At 40.3% G+C, this 21,194-nt stretch overlaps 1 protein-coding gene across 29 annotated transcripts in view; it reads right to left on the reverse strand.

The window, feature by feature from the left end:
• The window catches only part of ARPP21 (cAMP regulated phosphoprotein 21), a 205,629-nt gene that overhangs the window by 21,379 nt on the left and 163,056 nt on the right, over window positions 1–21,194 (reverse strand). For all 29 annotated transcript variants that reach the window (XM_069809821.1, XM_069809971.1, XM_069809930.1 and 26 more), the window contains one exon: window positions 17,872–17,998. In XM_069809821.1, coding sequence (XP_069665922.1) covers window positions 17,872–17,998 — 127 coding nt within the window. The remainder of the gene's footprint in view (window positions 1–17,871; window positions 17,999–21,194) is intronic.

Consider the following 21,194-nt stretch of genomic DNA (forward strand, 5'->3'; position numbering starts at 1 on the left):
AGCACGTCTTTGAGTCCTTACGGCTCCTAAATTAAGGGCAAGAAGAGAAATTAATGACTTGGCTGAAGCAGCTACATTTTGCTGTGGATTGAAAGAGGTTTATCAGCAATTATACTGTAATTGGCTCATCTCCAAAAGATAAAGCACATTTAACAAAGAGTGTGTTTCTGGTAAGGATTTTTAACTTTTATTTAATCCAAAACACTGCCTTGGGAAGTGATAATGAATATCTATCTATTTCTATGCTACCCCTTACCGTATAACCTGAGGACCTCAGACATATTGCATACTTACAGAATGAGTTCGTGTAACTTTTTAGAGGAAGTTGGCCATTTCTTGAGTTTATGCCAGTAAATGCCTGAGAGAATTGTGTTTCTGTATTTACAGTCTCCGTATGAAAAATGTGCCAGTGACACTAACTGAAACGGTAAAAAACACCTTTATACAGATTGATACTTTAAAAGTAAGCTAGCTAAACACCTTCTCTACAGATGGAGACTTGGAGAAGATGCAGAAGTGACAAAAGTTAGTAGTTATTTTCCTAATTTCCCTAAAGCATATGGGAAAGAAGAGCTCAGCACCTTTTTGAACCTGACCCTTTTTTTTTTTTTTTTTTTGTAGCTCTAATCTAATGATTAGACGAAAGAACATTTTTTCCTTGAATTGAAATTCTGGGTAGTACAGATATTACAGCACAGTGCAGTGCATTTATTTATGGCTCTGCAGCACTATTCTTCTTTAGAAACGTTTGCAGGAATTAATTCATTGTGTGTTAAGTGTTATTCTTAATAGATATTCCATTGCTACCTAATGGAAATATGGATTCACCATTATTTAAGCTTAATACAGTATAAAAGAATTAGTTTAATACAGTGTAATTATGATTTTTTTTTAACAGCACTTAATAGAAATACAAGGCAGAAATAGATTTCTTCAAGCAAGGGAGAAGAACAGGAGCATTTTTGTTTCTTCAGTAACAACAACTAGAATATCAAAGCTGTAACAAGGAAGTGACTCCTCCCCTTTCTTTTTCTTGTCTATGCCCTTCAGGTTTACATTTACCACTTAAATAAAGGAACATGTTGGCAGCATCCCCCAAATTCTACCTTACCAAAAGACTGGAAATATCCTGCTAAACTTTACCTCTGAGCAGGGGAGGGATTCTCCCCTCTCTGCTGCAAATTGGGTAGGAGGCAGTAGTAATTGCCACAGCGCCTGACTTGATTTCAATGACAGAAGAAATAAGAATACCCTTCCCTGCCCCATCACCTGCCCTGAAGCGTCGTCGTCGCTTGTCCTCCTGAAGCGATGAAATAACCCCTCACAACATTCCAGTAACCAGGGCAGTAAAAGTGACCAGAAAATGCTTATTTCTATTCCTCCCACACTCTCTAACCCAGAAAACATTCACTTTATCCCCTGTTCCCTGGAAAATTTCACTCTTAAATGGGTTCGAAATCGTTCTCCTTCCCAAACACCCAGTCTTCAAAATGTCTTTCGGGACATTTCCCCTGGAAGGCTAACTTCTCCATGTGAGCACAAATGTTACTTTGTCTCAAGAAGAGCCCAATTCACTGGAAAACTATTGCTCCCTCTCCATCTCCTCTGACAGCTTCCCAGGATCTCCCTGCTGCACAGCCTCCCTGGCCACAGCAGCCTTCTGAGCTGCTGCTGCAGCAGCAGTTCATTTTTCTTCCAAAGGGAAAAGAAGGATGGTCTCCTGGGCCTCCGAGATCTCATTACAGAACATAACCCAGCATGTTGTAACACGGTGAGTGTGATGGACTTAGGATTTCACGACTCTCTTTCCAAGAAGACAACTAAACAGAGAGCACCATGAAAAGGAAAGGAGGGAAGGTGATGTTTCCTCTTGCCATCTGCTCCTTGCTGTCTCCCTTTCCCCATTTTCTCCATACTGCTCAGAAACTTGCTGAGGCACATACTTCCCCCCAACTCCCTTCCTTTTTACTAGGTGTTCAATAATACCCAGGCATGGCTCTACTCGAGGGCTCTAGCAACTATAGCAACACAAACAACAAGTTAACACGAAAACTGGAAATGCTCCATGCATGTCAGGTTCCTTAGGTCTCCGAGGAAAGTAGTAGCAGGATTCATAGGCCTAAGACAGTGATTCTGGAAAGCTGCCATAAAAGGTAAATACTGTATAGAAGCTGAGAGTATTTTACCACCTGCTTTTACAGCTTAGTAACTGTAAAGCATCTTTTTGCAGTGTTGCCCTTCAAATGAAAGGAAAATTCCCCCCTTTATTATGTTCAATTTTTCAGTTTCTGTTATGTCAATATAACAATCTTTTGTAACAAGAAGACAAAAGCTTCTCCATCTTCTTGGGATCAATATTATTGCTCAAGCAAGGGCAACTGGTATCTCTTTGTTAAGGCTCTATTTTAATGTACTGCCAAAATACAACTACAATTCTAACTCAGTAGATAATAAACTGCTTTTCAGACCGAAGACTGAAGTAGTGAGGATGGTAAACCTACATACACTTCAGTCATGCAGCACCGTTCTCTCCCAAGCCCTGCACACAAATAAGAAATCTGATGGCGCAGGATGGTCTGTGCAGATGCATCTCTCCCAAATGTCAGCTCACACCAGCACAAGGCTAAGGTCTGAAGTAAAGAGAAGTCCCATAATCCCCAAGGCTCCCTTTGCGCCAGCCCTGCTCTTTCACAGTGTGATCACAGCAGTTTCGCTACTAAAGGACCCTTTAGCAGGGAGCTGCAGTTATTCCTAAAGCTAGGGATGCATGAACTGTAAGAAAAAGCTTGAGAAATAAATCTGGAGCAAGCCATACACAGACATCTGTACAGAGACAAGCAGGTCCCTGAAATGAAAGTCAAGCACTGGGAACTGTGAGGAATTTGTCATTGCTTGGCTACAGCTGTATTGCCGTAAGGGGTCACATAAAATGGGAACACAGGTCGGTGCACTTGTGTACAGCCTCAGAGAGCACCGGGGTGGCATGGTTAAATATTCAGAAATCAGGAAAAGGCAATGCAAAAGTAGCCCCTACAACCTTAATTCCAGCAACTTAGGCATATATGATTGAGATGCAGTATTTAATTACCTAATAATCATATATACTGCAACAGAATTTGCCCTACACATGGCTGAAGTGCCCCCCAGCAGAATTTCTAATCTTATTTCCACAGCACGACTTCAAAATGGTTTTGAGCATGACAGCTTATAAAGACTTTACATCAGCCCTTACACAAGTCTAGACATTCAAGCGCGCAGATGAATTGGTATACATTGCTAGCAATTTTCTCCAGATGGATCCTTTGTGAGCTGTGGGAAGAAGCCCGTGAGAAGTACGCTGAGGAGGCAAAGTGAATTTCAAAATATCAAGCCTTGACAAAATCTGCATCTGCTTTTGCTGGGATACCTCGAAAGGGCAGTCATCTTGTCAAATGTTAACCTCCTGCAGTGGGGAGAGTTGGCGCTTGAAGCCACAAGTTTTCTTTCCTCTTCGTTTAGCCATACAAGGAAGAATGTACCTGCCTATGCACGTTCTCATACTTGGAAGTCACGCATGTGGGGCTTTTCTTAATTGTATAAAGGATGTTCATCTTTGGAAAAAAACAGATTAGCACAAAGCATACTGAAAAATAAATGGGCAAAAAAGCTCCACACAAACTTATCTGGTCTTGGGGTCATCCCAAAGCATGGGTATAGAAGATGTTAAGAAATCAGTTGGAATCAGAACAGAATCTGCTGTGCCTTAGGAAGCAGTATTGCTCAGTTCTGCTCATGCTCTTGCCTCAGATATGGGGAAAATAATCCTTATACAGGAAAGCATTTAAAACATGTAAGCAAGTCCTACAGAGCAAGATGGGGCTCATATCCCTGAAATGATTACCTGAACAGGAATGGATGTAAGTATGCACTTCAGTGGCCCACAGCTCCACTGCAGGGAGAAAAAAGGACAAGTCAAAGGAGGCAACTGGTTTTCACATGAAAACAACTGATTTGGGGGAATGATTTCAATAAGCATTGCCTGTTTCACCTTTGCTTCTGTCATACAGTGACTGCTCTTAACCTCACAAAACTGTTTCCAAGAAAAAAAAAAAATCTTAAGTACTTTTTAAACAAGACTGAGCTGCTGGTACTAGGAAGTCCCCAACATTCATGCAACAAAGGGCAGCTCTCAGGGCCAACACAATTCTTCCCAAGGACACCAGTGGCTCACAGGCTGTGTTTCTAGTATGACAGATACACTCAGTTGTAGAAATTGCAGGTGTTTAAAGAAACAAGGTTTTGAAAAGGACAGATTCAGTATCTTCTTCTTAGTTCTGTCCTTCTTTAGACATTAGGAAGCAACAGAAAATGCTTGGATAGCCACTTTTTGAGCAAAGGTAAAAATTTAGCTGGTATACTGAATCCTAAAAGAATGCTTTTAGTACCTTCACTGTGCAGCAAGACTAAGGCAGTTTCTTAAGCAACTCATGGGCGTTCTCAGAAAACGACTATAAAATTATGCCTAGTTTCAAAACCACTGGAAAGACACGACACATGACCTTGACCTAAGGAATTGAACAACAATTTGGAACATTACGGCTTTTGCTCATTTACAGCACAACCCAGCTATGGAGTTATACACATGACTCCACCTAACTGTTGGACTTCTGGGTTTCACTCCAACAAGCTAGTTTTTCGGATTTTTGAAGAGAAGTCAACTCTTGCAAATTAAGCAGGTGGTTTTCTGAGAGCTGACTCCTGTAATGCACACCCAAATATTCTCCTCTTTTCCACATCAAGGAAGTGTGCCTTCTCTGCAAGTATCCTTCTCCAACCAGTAAGCTCTATGGACCTTGCACTAAACAATAGATAGCTGGGAGTCCTTTGACTTTCAGGTATTAAAAAAAAAATCTCATTCCCAAATTGCTGAACAAGAAGATAAATGAGATATTCTTGAATCTACTAAAGCGGAGTCTGAAATCAACCACCTGCACAGCAGATCCACCAACATCCACCCCTGTTCCATCACCAGCATAGCATGCACAGTGAAGTCCTACCTCTCAGCATGACAGGTCTGTCACCAACACAATACATATAAAAGTCAAGCTAGATCACATTTCTCCTTATCAAAACTTACTGAGATTTCCAAACTAGTACAATATATTATAAAAAGTGGGTTATCACTTGTTTCATCTCCAGATTAAACATGTCCAGACCTAAAGATTTTGAAAGCATTGTAACAATGCTGCTGTAAAACAGATATTCAACACAAGTTTTTGACATTCACTTTTGTGCTTAGTGAGCTCAGCATGATGAGAGCTATTACAGTAACTACCAAGGTATTTGCACACCACAACGTAATGAAAAGAAGATGAGAGAAAATGTGAGACACTTCTTAAGAGGGTATCAGAGAAAGGTTTGGGTTTATCAGCCCATTTTTTAGGCCATCGCTCTTGGCATGAGTAGCCACCATAAGTGTATTAAAACTTTAACAAACCTACGAGAAATGAGAAATTCAGGATTTCTTTCCAAAGCCAATGTTGGGATCACTCAGCAAAGCACCCTGCTGGGATTGCTTCACAGAAATACAACCACTTTGCTCATTGGAGACTCAGGCTTTTTCCCCTCTCATTTTCTCAGTTTTGACTTGATAGATGTGCTGAGTCTGTTCATTTACAGGAGGAAACTCAGGAAAAGAGCTCTGGCTGACTAATTATGGCCTACTCGGAAACAGCGTTTTACTAGTCAATTAGAAACAACTCTCTAAGGCAAATTGTATTTCCACATGCCCACACCTGTTTCTCCAATAAATTGTATCATTCTATATCTACACAATGGGCCATATAATAGCACAAATGAGCTGCCTAATGCATTTCAAACGCCACTGTAAACTCATGTAACATATTCATCAGGACTGAGTAGAATGAGCAGACAGAAACTGAACTAACTGTGCCCTCCTCCAGGCTTCAAATTGGTCAGAAAACTCATTTATTTGAGGACTAAAAAGACTCGGTCCTACCGCACACTGCTCACCTGACTACAACTCTTAATAAAAATGAATAGCTCTGCACTTCCACTTTCTTCCTTATAATGTAACAAATACATCAAAGGGCGGGGGCGGGGGGGAAGGGGAAAAAAGGTACAAGCAACACTTCTTTAACTTCTGTCAAATTGAAGCATACCACGTCAGCCTTTGTAGCCATTTGGTTAGTCTCAAATTTGCACAGAAGAAATGAAGAGTGCGTGCACAATTACACACTACATTTATTTTTCACATTTTATAAAACTAAGAAATCTCTTCCATTTAGTTTGTAAACACTCCATAGCTCGCTATCAACACACAGACAAAATGGATAAAAGCAAATGAGTCTTTATCACTGTGGAGTTTCCACCATGGAAATATAAATATGGTTCACTGCAGACATATGGTACCGCTATGAAATTAGTGGGACAAGTGTGCAGACTCAACAATACCCTACAAATGCACTGCTATTGCTAGCGATGTTTCCTAGGAACAAGTTTCTTGCTCCTTATATTGCAAGGCCATATTTCTGGGAGACAGAGATGAGCAATTCAAAGAAAAGTAGAATAATATTTGGTTTATTTTACTTTGGAGTGTTTTCTTCCTTAGCATGACCCTGACATAACAAACTCATGGCTTCCCATTTTTATGGAGCTAGCCAGGGGCTTCAACGGCTCCTGCCTATTGCTCCAGTGGGCCAGTATGCTGAGGCATGGATCTGGAGCAGAAAAATACAGTTCTTTTCACTCCTGCTCCCCGCCCCCCCCATCCTTTGCCTCTCCTTATCAGAGCATCCTGTACACTGCTCCATGATATGAACTGATGACCCATATCATATCTGCTTCACTGATCCTTTCACTGACCGGCTTCTATGGAGTTGGCTGAAAAGCCCCAAGGTGAAGTGAGGTTAGCAACACTGCTTTGGGATCTGCAAGGCATGCACAGCAGCTGTAAGGAACAGCAGTGTGGCACTGAGGGGAAAGTCATCCCCTGAAGCTGCACGGGCAGGGGAGAGAGGCTCAGGCTAAAGCAGCTCTGACTTGCATCTTTAGTCTCCTCAGCAGCTCACCACAATGGAGCAGAAACTTTATATGATGTGCTACCACCAAAAATTTCATGGAAGGCAGCACTGATGATGCGGTGCCGTGAGTGAAGAGCAGGAAATTATTTGAAAGATGTTAATACACCCACACACCTTGGACATCACCTTCTCCCTCCATAAAACAAGTCCTATCATCAGAGGCTCTATGTGAGTTTTAGCTGAGAGAGCGCAAGAGCATTTGCCTATACCAGGAATGCAATACAAATCATTTAGTGATAGCTTGGGTATAAAAGGTGCTTGGTAAAACCCGGCTCCACATTTTTACACACAAAACAGAGGCAAATTCACACTTTTCTGCAACAAAGAACATCAGGAAACCTAATTCAGATTTCTAGTTCCTGCATTAGATGATAATTCTATTCCACTAAATTACTTTTGCTTTGCAATGTAGTTGCATTTATAATTATTTATTGCCCAGCTCAAGGTTAAGTGAAGGAACGGCCTCACTGAGATCATGTTTAAGCCCTTATTTTTCACAATGTGCTACAAAAGATTAATTGTTTTCTATTTCTCTGATAGAGACAGAATTAAAATTGCCATTTGATACAAACTATTAATGCAGCAATCATTTTGAAGGAGCACATTCCTTTTTATAATTTAACGTATTTCCCTTCTTTTGCTTATTCTATTAAGTGGCACTTGGCAACCTTAAAATTTTAATTTCTGGAGGTTCCTTTGTAGGTCCTGTAAAAATCCAGTCTTTTGCACCCCTGCAAACTCAGCACCTGATGAAAGGTAGTTCTCAACAAAGCACAAACTGGAAATGCAGCATTGTTGAGCAGACGCTATTGAAGATGTTCTGTTTTACCAGCATGGTACTTGGAAGCCCTGAGGACAGTGCTGAAGCATATAATAAATTGTTTTGATAACACAAGCTGACAAAAAGAGCAAGGATACTTATATATCTATATAGCCTAAATATTTGCTTGCTCAGAAATGGCTGCGCTTTTTTTTTTTTTTCTTAAGTAATGCCACAAGGCTAAGGTCTTTCAAAAATAAATGATTCACAACATGCAAAGGACTGCTGTTATTTACAGGCAAAATCCACTAGTCACTTCTCATGATGGTTGTGGCTTCTCATTGTATAAGCAAATATAAAGAACACCAAGACTGAAGACGAAGAGAAATTCAAACACTTGCAAACACATGAATTATTCCAAACAGTAATATTTAGGAAAGCACACGTATGATCCCAAAAGCTACTTACTGTTTTCAGCACTCAGTAGGAACTTTGGGTGCCCAATGTTTTACAGGTAGTGAATGAACGAACAGCTGCCACAGTAAAAGCTTTTTCTTTCTTTTTCTGATTTACCTAAGCTGTCTAAGGAACTTTTTAGAGATCGACAACAGCCCTGAATTGGACGGCCACCATGTTGCCTACCTTAATATTCTTTTAGGCCTGGATGCAAGCTCTATGCTGGGTCCCAGGAGTGAAAAAGAAAATCTCTTCACATTTATATATACAGTTCTTAGCACAGAGGGCTCTCAAGGCTAGCTGTAGCTCCTTGGTATGATCACGGTGCAAAAATCAGTATTGCACAGATTGGCCTCTTTTCCTTTCCTTGTTCTTAAGTGCTTGTGTGACAGTAGTCAAAAGACTGTATTTATCACTAAGACATGATCCTGGGAACTGCATTGAAAACAAAAATTAAATTAAATATGTAAAAATACAGACGGAAAATCTGTGTTAAAGTACTTCTAATCTCAGCTCCTTCCAGATAAACTGGGGTAAAAGCTCATCTAACTTCCCGTTATTCAGGTATGGTTGGGTTAGGCATTCAAACTCCAAAAAAAAGCATTATGTAAAAAGGAATTTCAGTTCAACATATTGAGTAGTGTGCTTATTTGTCTCTCCATCCTGAGAATAACATTCCTGATGAGGATATAGTCATGTCTTGCCACCAGCACATAAACAGAAGCAGAAACAGTGAGTTAATGTAAGTGAAGTTCTGGAGTGAATTAATGTAAAATGACTCCTATTTACAGCTAGGTCTTTAGACTGGCAGCAAAGGCTGAGTAAAGAATCACCTCTTTCCCTTCTCAATCTACATCCTATTAGCCATGAAGGAACCCTCACCAGAGTCTGCAGCAAGAAAACCTGCGTTTATCCTTATCGTTCATAATGATAAATGCCAGTGATACCCACTGGAAGTGAAACATCAGCAGGGGCTATGTATCACTAGTAATAACAGAAATAATCAAGTTGTTGTTAGAACCAGACACTCAGACAGCAAATTCAATTTTTTTAAATTTTCTGTCCAATACAAATGACAGCTACCAGCCATCATGCATTACAATTAGCTCATGCTGCAGGAATGCTCTCTGCTCTGGTGCATACAGAGCGAGCTGCAATAGACAGCAGGACCTGGGGAAAAGGTGAAGAACTCTTTGGAGAGGTATCAGGTATCCTTGCCTGTTGTTGAAGAAACCAGCTCTTTTCTTCGAAAAGACTCAAGGGCTGCCTCCTTCACAAACCCACACTATCAGCCTTATTTCACTTGCAAACAAACAAAAGAGAAATTAAGACAATTGCTCACTTACTATATAAATGCATACATTCTATGTATCCAACATTGCTGAGTCAAAATAAAAATGTCCTTGCAATTGCAGAGGGATGCTGTTCTTGCAGACAGTTTAGGTAAACAGCGACTGACTGTAACAAAGTTTGAACAAAATTCAGGTAAAGGCACTGGGCCCTTTTTACGTATCAGGGCTGGTCAGCAGAACAGTGCTTCAGTTACTGGGACATCGTTCTTGAGTTCCTCTGCCCTAACACTGAACACACGCTGTGGCCCTTCTTCCAGGCAACTCATACTCAACATGCATTTCTTCTGCTGCGTCCCAATCTAAATAAGTGTCCTGTTCTATTAAGTTTTACAACTGCAAAGTGTGCTTCGATTCTTAAATCCTCAACCAATAGCAACTGTAAGGCAACCCCCCCCCCCCCGGCCCTGCTCTGCAGCACAGATGTCTGGTGTACTTTTTGAGTATTTCTTCAATTACTAGCTTAGACCCAAAAGCCCTCCTGCACTTCTCCATCCCACTGCACGCTTTCATCTGCAGGAAAGTTACAGAAAACCAAGCCCCAAAGCCTAGAGACCTACTGTGAGCAGCATGCCTGAAGCAGAGCTAGAGATGGCCTCTACCCCTCCAGAGAGGCCTTCTAGCATTTCTGTCAATGGTGGAGCTCCACCAGTTCTAGCAATGGCAGGATGGTATCGGGGAAAAAACCCAACCAAACAAACAAAAAACCCAACCCAAAAGATGAAATCTGTCTTTGCTCTCAAGGACTACAATATAAACCTCTCAATTATTCACTGCTGGAAAATTCCACTGCAAGAAGTGGAAGCCCTGTGCATTGATTCAACACAGAATTAGCAATAGAGATGATGTATGACTCTTTTTTGGCAAAGAAAAGATAGAAATACAAAGATTCTTTGTAGACATTGTTGAATACCTTAGAGCACTCCCTCCATCTTAGTGTGGCCTCTGCAATTTTTACAGAGGCTATTTTGATGTCCTGTTCACTGCACAATGCTGTTAGAAATCTTTTCTCTCTCTGCTTGCTCCTGTACATTAACTGACATGAGATTAAACACATACTAATTCTCTAAAAAAAAAAAAAAAAAAACATATATAAAAAATTTAAATTTGCATTTTAGTGTGAAACTGTAGGAACTCTGTCAGAAATAGCTTAGATTTTAATTAGTGCTAGAGAAGTTGAACAAAAGTTGAGAAGCCTTGAAAGAAAACCACAAATAAACGCCTGTCTTAAGACTCTTATGGCTGTCGAGCTTGCCAGTGTTCTCTTCCCTCAATATTTGTTCTCTCTTGGTGTGAATGCTGAATAATTAAACAAGTCATCTGAGGAAGAACAAAGCTTTTTGACAAAAGTGATATTGCCTTTTAATTTTCAGAATCAAGTATGCTGCAGTGAGTGTGAAAGTATTAATTCTGCTATTAATTTAAATTACACATATTCTGTAAAGCTGAATGCTGGTTCAGTACTGGTGCAGCACTATTGCTTAATGTCAGAAGGACAACAGGATTTAGTGCTTCTAAGACTAGAAATTTAAAAACTGTTAAGGTTTAGTCCTGGCTCTCCCAGCAAGCTTCTGAAAAGTATCAAATACAGTATTCAGTCACAGAATCCTCCTCCAGCAGTAGTGGAATGAAATCCAGGGTGCAAAACTCTAGGTAGGAAACTCCCTATGGGTGGCTAATAGGAAACACTGAGGAGGTGGATGGGTCTTGGAGCTAATCTTAATCACACACCGTATACAATAGCGAAATACTATAAAAGCAAGACGTTAAACTTGCAAAAAAAGAACATAAAATATATAATCAGAACTAAGGAGGTTTCTCGCTTTATGCCCTTCTTTTTCATGCACCTAATTCTCTGTTTCTTCACACCTTTAAAGAACGCACTGCAAGAAAGATGGAGAATGTCCCTGAACAGCAGAGATCCCGGCGAGCATTTCCCCTGCAGTGCACAACATGGGCTGAAACCCTCTTGGGCCAAGGCATCCGGGTTTCTCGTACCATGGGAATGCCTAATGTTAGAACCAGATTATAAAATTAAATGAAAAAAAAACCCCCAACCAAAACCCAAGGCGGCCTCCATCTTTTCCAGACGAGATGGGGCGGGGGGGGGGGGGGGGGGGCAGGGAGAAGAACAAGCCTGACAAGCAGTCCTCTAGGTTTGCTACAGGCGCTTCCATGGCACATCCATCAGAAGTCTCTAAGGCAGCTGGCAGGAGGAGCGCTGAGCTCTGCCTTGCAGATGCTCGTGGTCTGAGACACTCAGTACTGTCCAAATGGAAGCGTTTGTAGGTAAAGCTTAAAGTTTCTAGGCAACTTAAACATAAAATACTTGCAAAGAAACTAATAATATCGATGTGGATCACTTCAAGATCACGATTTTGAACTTAGTCCTCCTACTGCAATTGCTACAAACTCCTTCTTGATCTGGCCCTACTATTTCATAAAATGCTTTTAAATTTCAAAGCCTTACATCAACATTAATGAACGTAGCACTACACTTAAGTATATAAAACAGTAGGGCTCTGTCCCTCCCATTCCTGTTAAGCCCCTGTAAAAATGAGACACACAACCCTTGCAGTGCTTTTCAGGAGCAGCAGTATCTGCAGAAAAAAAATAGCATTAAACACAGATGGACACCTTCCGTACAAATCTGTTTCAATAGTGCAGTAAGCAATTACTGTTGGAGAAATAGTTTCTTCAGATAATTAGATACTTAAAAATTTAAGTTGTTTATGTTTATATAAGCACAGAAATTATAGACGGAATTATGCAAACAAATCTATCATGGACCATGAGCTCCTGTCAGGTTGCTAATGAAGGTAGAAAGTGGCAATCTTTCTTTATAAGGTCCTCTAATGACCATGATAACAAACCAATTTTTTTTCAGTGCTGCACATTTCCCTTCCCCCATTTTTTTTTTCCTCTCAGTATCAGTTTATAGTGACAAATGCTTTCAGGAGACAAAGACGATGAAAGAGACTTGAAGATAACACTCTTCAATTATGCCAACACCCAAATGATTAAATTAAGCAAAAATTCAGTATTTCATTGTCAATTTGACTCTGAATTCTACCTAAACAAATTTATGGACTCTGTTAAAGGTACATGTTATCTTCACTTAAAATTTGTTTCAGAGATGCATTAAAGCGACAATTGCCTCTTTTTCCTTACTGGAAGCTGTAAAGGCTAATAATACAGTACTCCATCACAAATATTACCTTTCCTTCAAGGCGAACATTTGCTGTTTACAGAAGATCCATGTATACTTATTAAGAAAGGATTCTAGATCCACGCAGTGTTCAGATATATACTTCCTTCACACGATGACTTCCTTTGCCTACTGTACACAACCAACAATACTGCTTTTAGGAAAGGCAGAGATTTCCTATGCAATCTGCGCCTTCTCATGCTATCTGGGCACTGAAACGGGTTATAATGGCAACTTTTGTTTATTCTCAAATGTATGAGAAATCCTAAAATCATTACATTAATTGCAGGAATTACAGACCATCCAATTATGCCAAATACCATCTTATTTTCTCTGGAAATATTATAGTGTAAACCGTTGGCTGGAAGATTTTTTTTAATCAAATACTATAGGTCTTAGCTGTATTCTCAAAAGGTGATCTTCATTAGTGATGCAAAACATATGCCACAGATTTTTACCTTACAACTGTGTGAAAAAACATGCTAACTGCCTTTTAGAGCTAGGCCCAAACAAGAATCTAGATATTATTTTATCCATAAAATTTCTGTTGCGCTCTGAAATTATCTGGAACACGAGGCAGACATACAACAATGAACCAGCAGGAAAAAATCATGTTATTTGTTGCAGCTTGTTCATTTGTGAACAGCAATAAGAACAGTTGCATATACCAAAGTAATACTCATGTACTTATCCAGCTCTTGCTTATAAAGCACCCTAAAGACGAAAAATCCTCAAAGTGCACAGCACTTGCTATAATGGAAGAAAATACAGAGACACAGATATAAAATAACACATTGCTGATTTCTTCTGTCATGATAAAATACAAATCGTTACTGATTTATCATCAATATATCTCTATTTTTCTATTCAAACACAATAAGTAGGATTGAAAGCCTTCAAAACTATCAATATAGAGAGAATTACTGAAGAATGAAATACCGATGATGCTAGATGTGCAATTTATAGAGTACTGCTAGATGAGAACACAGAAATAATATTTTCTTCTGTGTGGTTACAGAACTGGGCATTTCACAGTATCTTAAGTATCATCTGTTATAGAGTGCAGAAATGAGTAATAGCAAGATACCCAAAGAGTTTGAAAAATGAGCATACTGGTTTTGAGAACAGCTGCCTGAACGCACCCTAAGAATCCACATATGATGTCACACGCACGTCACAGTGTGACAGACACCGCCTTGACCCTGGCCCCACTCATTGGCAACATTTTGAAAAACTCTGCACTGCGCAGGACTGGACACAAAAATGGTGCAGAAGAAGCATAAAGAAGAAGAGCAATGATGGTATGTATCTGAGTGAAAGAAAAGTATTTCTGTTCACAGACCATGCTACCATGCCGTCACATACCATATTTTGGCTTGAACAGAAGCACACGTATTCAAATGGCAGAGGATTTTATAAAATCTTCATGGACAATGCTCTTTGTACCAGGCTTCTGACAGAAATGGGTCACTTATGTTCCCATACAAGCCAGCACTTAAGGAAAAAAAAAAAAAAAAATATCTAAATAAACACACAAAAAAGTTCTCATCCTTCTCTCCAAATGATTTATTGCTGCCAGAGCTCTAATCTAATTTTAGGTGAGCTCATCTTTTTTTCTACCCTGGAGCCATTTTAACTTAATATTGCTCTCCTTCCAGAGCCACGAGAGAGTACAGGCTCCCTTAGCCACCACAGATGTTGTGCTGACATTTTACTTTAGCTGTTTGCTGAAAAAGTCATCAATATTGCTCTGCTCCTGATGAGACCTTTTCTAAGAAAAATGAAACAAATTGCTGGCATTAGATCAAACTTTGACCTCTGCAGCCCAAAATGGGGAATGTAAGATCTGAACTCCTTGGTGCTGCCTCAAAAGCTTCCAAAAGCTCCTCCAAGCAGACAAACTTCTTTATTTTAATAAAAGATTTTCTGAGCTGCCAGGCTGAGGCTGCCTCCCTGTTCACGCTGCCATACGAGCCAGCTGGCAAGTACAGGCAGACAGCCTGGGCTCCCATGGGCCTGCCTGCACTGCAGCCGTCCTCCCTCCGAAGTAGCAGCAAGTGTTGCGAGGTCTTTGGGAAAACCATTTCAGAAATCATCTTTTCATCTGCCTCTTTCCCATCTACCCCCCCCCCCATCCTCAATATTCCTGACCTGCGTTCTGTTTCACCAGCGTTATTCTCCTTCACATCTTCATTTTCCCGCCCCTAGTTATTCCCAGCTCCCGCACAACCTGCTCACATGCTGATCTGAAGCTAAGACTGCATGGAAAGGGAAACCACGGTCTGAAACACTCGCTCGTTGATTGCTGTTTTCCAGTCATGTACAAGTGTCTAGGAAGATTTAAAAGGTTTTTTGGTGGTTGTGTGTTTTGTTTTTTTAAAACTGGTTTCTGAAGGAAAAATGAATGTGATTACTCTGCCAGTTTCCCTCAAATAACCCGCAGAGGAACGTTTTGAGTTCATCGCCTAATTTCTATCACATTCAACAGAGAGATGAAAGCTGCAAAGATACGACATTTCTAAAGTTTCATAAAAATCTGTGGCTTGAAAGAGCAGAGGGACGCCCCAGCTCCCTTGCCCTCCTGTCATAAGGCTGCAGTACGAGCAAGCAGTTATTCGCTCTGTTTAGGTGCTGCCAGTCAATCTGCTGTGGTGGCAAAACACCGTCTCCTGCCCAGTGAGCAGCTATGGGGCATCAAAGAGGAGCCAAAAGCGATGAGGATTTTGCAGGTGGGCTGAAGCCACAGGGCACATGAGGAGCAAAATGTATCTGTGTGGGGAGGCTGATGGTAAGGAAAGCAAATGCAGTGACACTGGGCACAAAGCCACCCGAAACCATCATTGAATCATTTGGGGTTTTGGTGTCTTGGTGCTTACAGTGAACCTCCTTCAAGAAATCTGTAGCATAAATAATATGCTTTCCTATATTTTCATTTCTCTTTTATTTTAGTAAAATTATGTGACACTCTGGAAAACTAGTTATTTTCCAAATACCAAGGGACGCAGTGGAACGCAAAGTCAAACGATCCTTAAGCCATCTCCAAGAAAAGACCTGTAGGGAACTGCAAGCTGCTTCCTGGCACACCTATCACACACTCGGACGACCGCTATGGGAAAGGATGTATCTGAGCCCAACGGGATGAACCAGCTTGAGGAATCTGTTCTGAGCCAAGTCTCAAGATCTGAGAACAACTAAACGCTTCAAATCATTGCCACAGCAGGGAGTCTAAACTGTAGTCACAATGTTTTCATTTTTAAACAAGAGATAAGAATAATGTTTCCAACTGAGCAGGCAGCTGAAAGAGCGAATTGCGGGAAAAGACTGACGCGCTAGAGATTTTACACAAACTCCTTGACTCATGTTTTCCAAACATGTAAGGAAAACGATGCAGTAAACACAGAAACAAAATTAGCATTTGCATCTCTGCGTTGTCTGCACTTAGACATAACAGCTCCTGTGCTACGATATATCTTTAAAACCAGGATTTCCTCAAGATCAAATAGCTGGATCTTCTCCAGAACATCACTCAAGTGCTTCAGACCATCTCTTGTGCACTTCATTTACCATAATCTCCACTATGCTATGGATGTAGCATTAAACTGGCAAATATGATTTTATAACAACACAGTAGACCCATATAATATCATCTAAGTTGATTTGCACTTAGGTTCAAAGACCCACTATATAGAGATAATAAATATGGTACCAGACTGTCAGGCAGGAGAAGCTAGAAGAGACAGATGACCTTTGTGCAATGTTTCACCCTCCTCTCTCTCAAGAGTGTTTAATTATGAAGGTATGAAAGCAGACACAGTCAGCCACCACTGACAATGACCAAAATGCCACCAATTTTATTAGAACACAGAACAGCTTAAAAAAACCCCAAAAACAACAACGTAATGAATTGCTTAGTTATAGCTGTGTTTGCTGTGTCTTTGTTTCCCTGAGCGCCTGAGACAGTGTGAACAAAATTGCCAGCAGTCACATTACAGAGACAGGTTGATGGGTTGGATGACCCCATAAATCTGGTTCACATCTCATATCTAGGCTCTTGACTTGCATCTTAAAAAACTTTTATATCTATGTCTTTGCAGGCAACCTGCTTTGCCATTCAGAAGGGTTTCTGCCAAACCCAGACAGAACAATGAATGCTTTGTCCTACCTGGCATGCCTGTAATTGCAAGCCCTACTGGGAAACAACATATACCTTGGAGTTACTCTTTGAGACACCCTACGAGGGGAGATGTGCACTAAAGAAACAGACAATCAACAACTTAATAAAAAAAATCTCCAAACTCAGAAGAACGGTTTATTCCCTTGAAATGTGAGCACCCCTTCACAAGCACCACACCTGCCCTCCCCTGACACATACCAGCCCAATTCTGCCTACGTCCCTCTTACTCCGGTGTCATCAGGAGTGGCATGACACAGCAGGAAAAGAGACCGGTTCACTGTGAGACCTGCTACTCACTCTCTTACAGTGTAACGGCCCCCCTTCCAGCCGCACGTCGCTGCAGGGAGCTGGTGCCGATGGGCACCAACCACAGGGACCACCTCACCGCTCCTCGGGCTCGGGGAGAGCAGAAGGTAGTGGAGCACGACTGGCCCTTTCTGCATCACTGCAAAACTATCCACCTTGTAGAGTCTTACAAATGTTTGGGGAATTTGCATGATGAAGGACAAACTGCAACAGTTGGCCTGAACGTGCAATGTGACTGCTCACACCAGTTCTCTCCTGGATCTCTCTGTGTCCTGTCACATGGAGCATGGACACTGAGGACATAGCACTGCATGCAGAACAGCAGTGGCGGAGAACGCAACCTCTGCTCTTCCATTGCTTGGTATCTCCAAGCACAGGGTTTCTCGATTTGTAATTTTCACCATATTTTCAAACAGAACAGCAACCAGCTTTCTCCTCTGCTGTTCAAATTCAAAACTAAAACACAACCAATAGGTTTCACCTATTGGTGAAAGGCACTGCAAGCAGCTGAAGAAATGAGTAACAGATGCAAATACCTGCTTGCTGTGCAGTCTGTGGGATCTGTTGACTCCGCTGTGCATTGTACTGAACTGAGGCAATGGGTCTGTACTGCTGAGTTGTTGAGGTAGGGTACTGACCAGATGGGTAATAATACACTGGCATCTGCAAAGAAAGAGAACAGCAGCTAACTATGGACTCTAAAGCTCAAAGATTCACGAAATAAAACAAAACTGGAAGGGGAGCAAGAGTTCAAGTCAAGCATGTTAGTGGTAACAGTAATCAAGGGGAGAGGTTTGCATTATGTCTCTTCAAGAACTGCTGCTTGCTTTCAGCTTTGCTAGGAAAAGGGCTATCAGTGCCCACATTTCTCCTCAGATACTTTAGGAAACAGAAGAAGAATAATTTTAAATTAAAGAGACAAAAACATATAGGGTGCATAAAAAGCTACATGCATATACCAAAGAAATCACAGTAAAATATCAAATACTGCAGAAAAATGGATGCAAACACCACCTTCCATATCAACATAATACATATAGACAGCATGTTGATCCATTAGTGAACTCTGGAGAAAATGGTCAATTCGAAGCAAAGAATGGCCTGGAGTAAAAATATATAGGAGCAAGATAGAGGGAAAGATGGAGTGCGTGTACCCTTAACACTTTTAAGAAACTATTATTAAATTCACACTTCTGTTTAACTGGTACAACCTTCCTTACATGAACGTTTTCCTGTAAAGCCTCTCTCGCACTTGGTGTGAACACAACTAGAGTTCAAAAAACAATCATAGTTGTTTTCTTGCAGGAGCTGAGGGTAGGCACTGAGTCAGCAAGTTCTGCTAGGTGGGCTTCTTTTTTCTATTATTATTGTCATTACAGAGTAACATGTACTACATCACCTTATCACGTAGGTAAACATGGAAGTTTGAGGGTGACTGGAGCTAAAGTTTTTCCCCATACATGCTATACCACCATTACCGAGACATTTGAGCTAAACAGTTTTCAACTGACCTGTAGCAAGTTCAAAGCACTCAAAATTTTTCACTTTCAGCTGCAGTGGATGCTGTAGGTACCCGACAGAGTTCAGCAGCGTATGGTATCAGCAAACTACAGAAGGACACCAGCTTGTGAGAACGTTGCGTCTCTCGTGACTTCTGCCACATCTATCAGCATTTCTTTATAAATCATACTTTTTTTTTTTCCGTTTGTGTGTAGCATTTATCCTACTCAGACGTATACACAGAGTCATACCAAATGCTTTTGGTTTTTTTCATACAAAAATAAGAACTATTTTTGCCACTTTTATTTGAATGGAGGAAATGTTCCTGGAACAGCTTATTCAACTTGATCACCCATAAAGTATTAGCAGAGCAAAGGTAACTTTTGTATACTGCTAGGACGTCATAAGAGAGATCAGAAATTTATCTAGAGATGACATCAGATGAGAAAGAACAGGCATAGACACAAAAGACTAGGCAAGAAGAGGGTATGGACAGCTAATTGGGCAAGTAGAAGACTACTGAATAGGTAACTGGTGGGAAAAGTATCAGGATCAACAAAGCTGGACTTGGTGGTATTGGTGAAGTGAAACCCCCAGACTGACTGACAGTCAATATCACCTGTCAATCAAGAGGCTGAATACACATTCGTTCTTCCAGGTCTATTCATCTTCTCATCAATCAATGGAAATAGCAGAGAAACAAGAAGGTTTCGATTAGAAAACATTGTAAGCTATCCTCCCTTCAGACAATACCAAGTGACGCCTAATGGCTACGGTCTGCCCTCAAGTCATTTGTTTTGTCAGAGACTAAACTCACAAAAGCAAAATGCCTTTGTAAAATGGACAAAACCATGATGAATTTGTTTCTCTGCAAAGAAAAGCCACAAGGTATAGGAAAGTTGACCCAGGCATTTAAGATGCAAAATCATTCTTTAAACATCGTAGCATTCTAAATTGTGGATCAGGCAAGTTTAGTGTGATAAACTCATTGTGTGGAAACCTGATTGTTCTCAATATGTGTTCTTTCTGCAATAGGAGACTTGAAAGGACCGAGAAGACTCAGTCTAAGTAAAGTCAATGCAAATAGTTAATCCTGCCTTGGAGCAGGGGAACAGAGTAGACATCTTCTCAAATATTCTTTATTTTCTATTACCATATTCTACAAATTAAAGAATATTAAATCCCTCTGGAAATACTCTCACTTCTCCTAGCAGCAGCTTAATCTCACTTAAAGGATTTAAATTTATTTGATTTACCCTCAACTTCCTCATTTTCCTTTGTGCAGGCAAGCCCCTAGATATTTGAAAATACACGAGCATATGAGAAAAATGTGGATTATCTCTTGTGGAAAGATTCTGTAGGTATTAACTTTAAAACATACCCTAAAGAATATAGGTTTTGAAGTGAGGTTTAGAGTTGAACATGCTTAGCACAAAAACATATACGTACACTGAAGCATTCAGAGTAATTTGGAACCACGTATTTATTTTTACTATACAGATAACACCTCAGAGTCAGTCAAAGGGTTTTCTCCCTTTCTCTCGTTTTCTCAGTTCATTGGAATACATTTGTTATATACCCCATTTAGAAGCTTATAAGAGTGCAATCTATCAGCCTGAAAAATGTTAGTAATAGGAGTATTGGGGAAAAAAAATCATTTCACTTAGAAAGATTAATGGATGAATTTGCCAGTAATCACGTACACATGACTGCAAAGAAGAGGTTTGGGTTTTGGTGTTTTTTTTTTGTTGGTTTGTGTTTTTTTTAAGAGATCAGACATTAAAAGAAAGGCTTGGTGTAAAATATGTCTTTCGTGGTTGAGGGGTTTGGAAGGATCTATTTTCAGTTATCTTGAGTATATCTCTGCATCAGTAGTTGAAATATGTTATTTGTCCTTTCTGATATTACTTCAGTGAACAGTGGTATTAGAGGGATCAGAGATAACAAGTATCACTTACATCTTCTACCCTGACCCTCTTGAATTTTTTAGTTTCTCATTACATCAGTGTTACTAATACTTTTGCTTATGTGCTCTTCAACAAAAAACATTACATTTCTGTAGCAGCCTACCGATATGTCAAATTATACTTGAATTGCTTTCCCATGTGAATGCACAATCTAACCTTGGACCTTTTGCTTGTATGACATATTTCATTTACAAAACCAGGAAGCTTCCACTGCACTAACAAGCATGCCAACACAGCTATATGGTTATTTAAAAAAACCAAAAAACCAAAAAAACCCCCCAAAATCCCCAAACCCCCAAATTTAAAAAATGCTCCTCTAAGACCATAACCTAAATAAGTGCTGCCTTCTTTAGTCTAAAAGCATAGTTTCTTGATCTTAATCCTTGACACTG

This window comes from Haliaeetus albicilla, chromosome 2, assembly GCF_947461875.1.
Source record: "Haliaeetus albicilla chromosome 2, bHalAlb1.1, whole genome shotgun sequence".
In the NCBI taxonomy this organism is placed as follows: Eukaryota; Metazoa; Chordata; class Aves; order Accipitriformes; family Accipitridae; genus Haliaeetus; species Haliaeetus albicilla.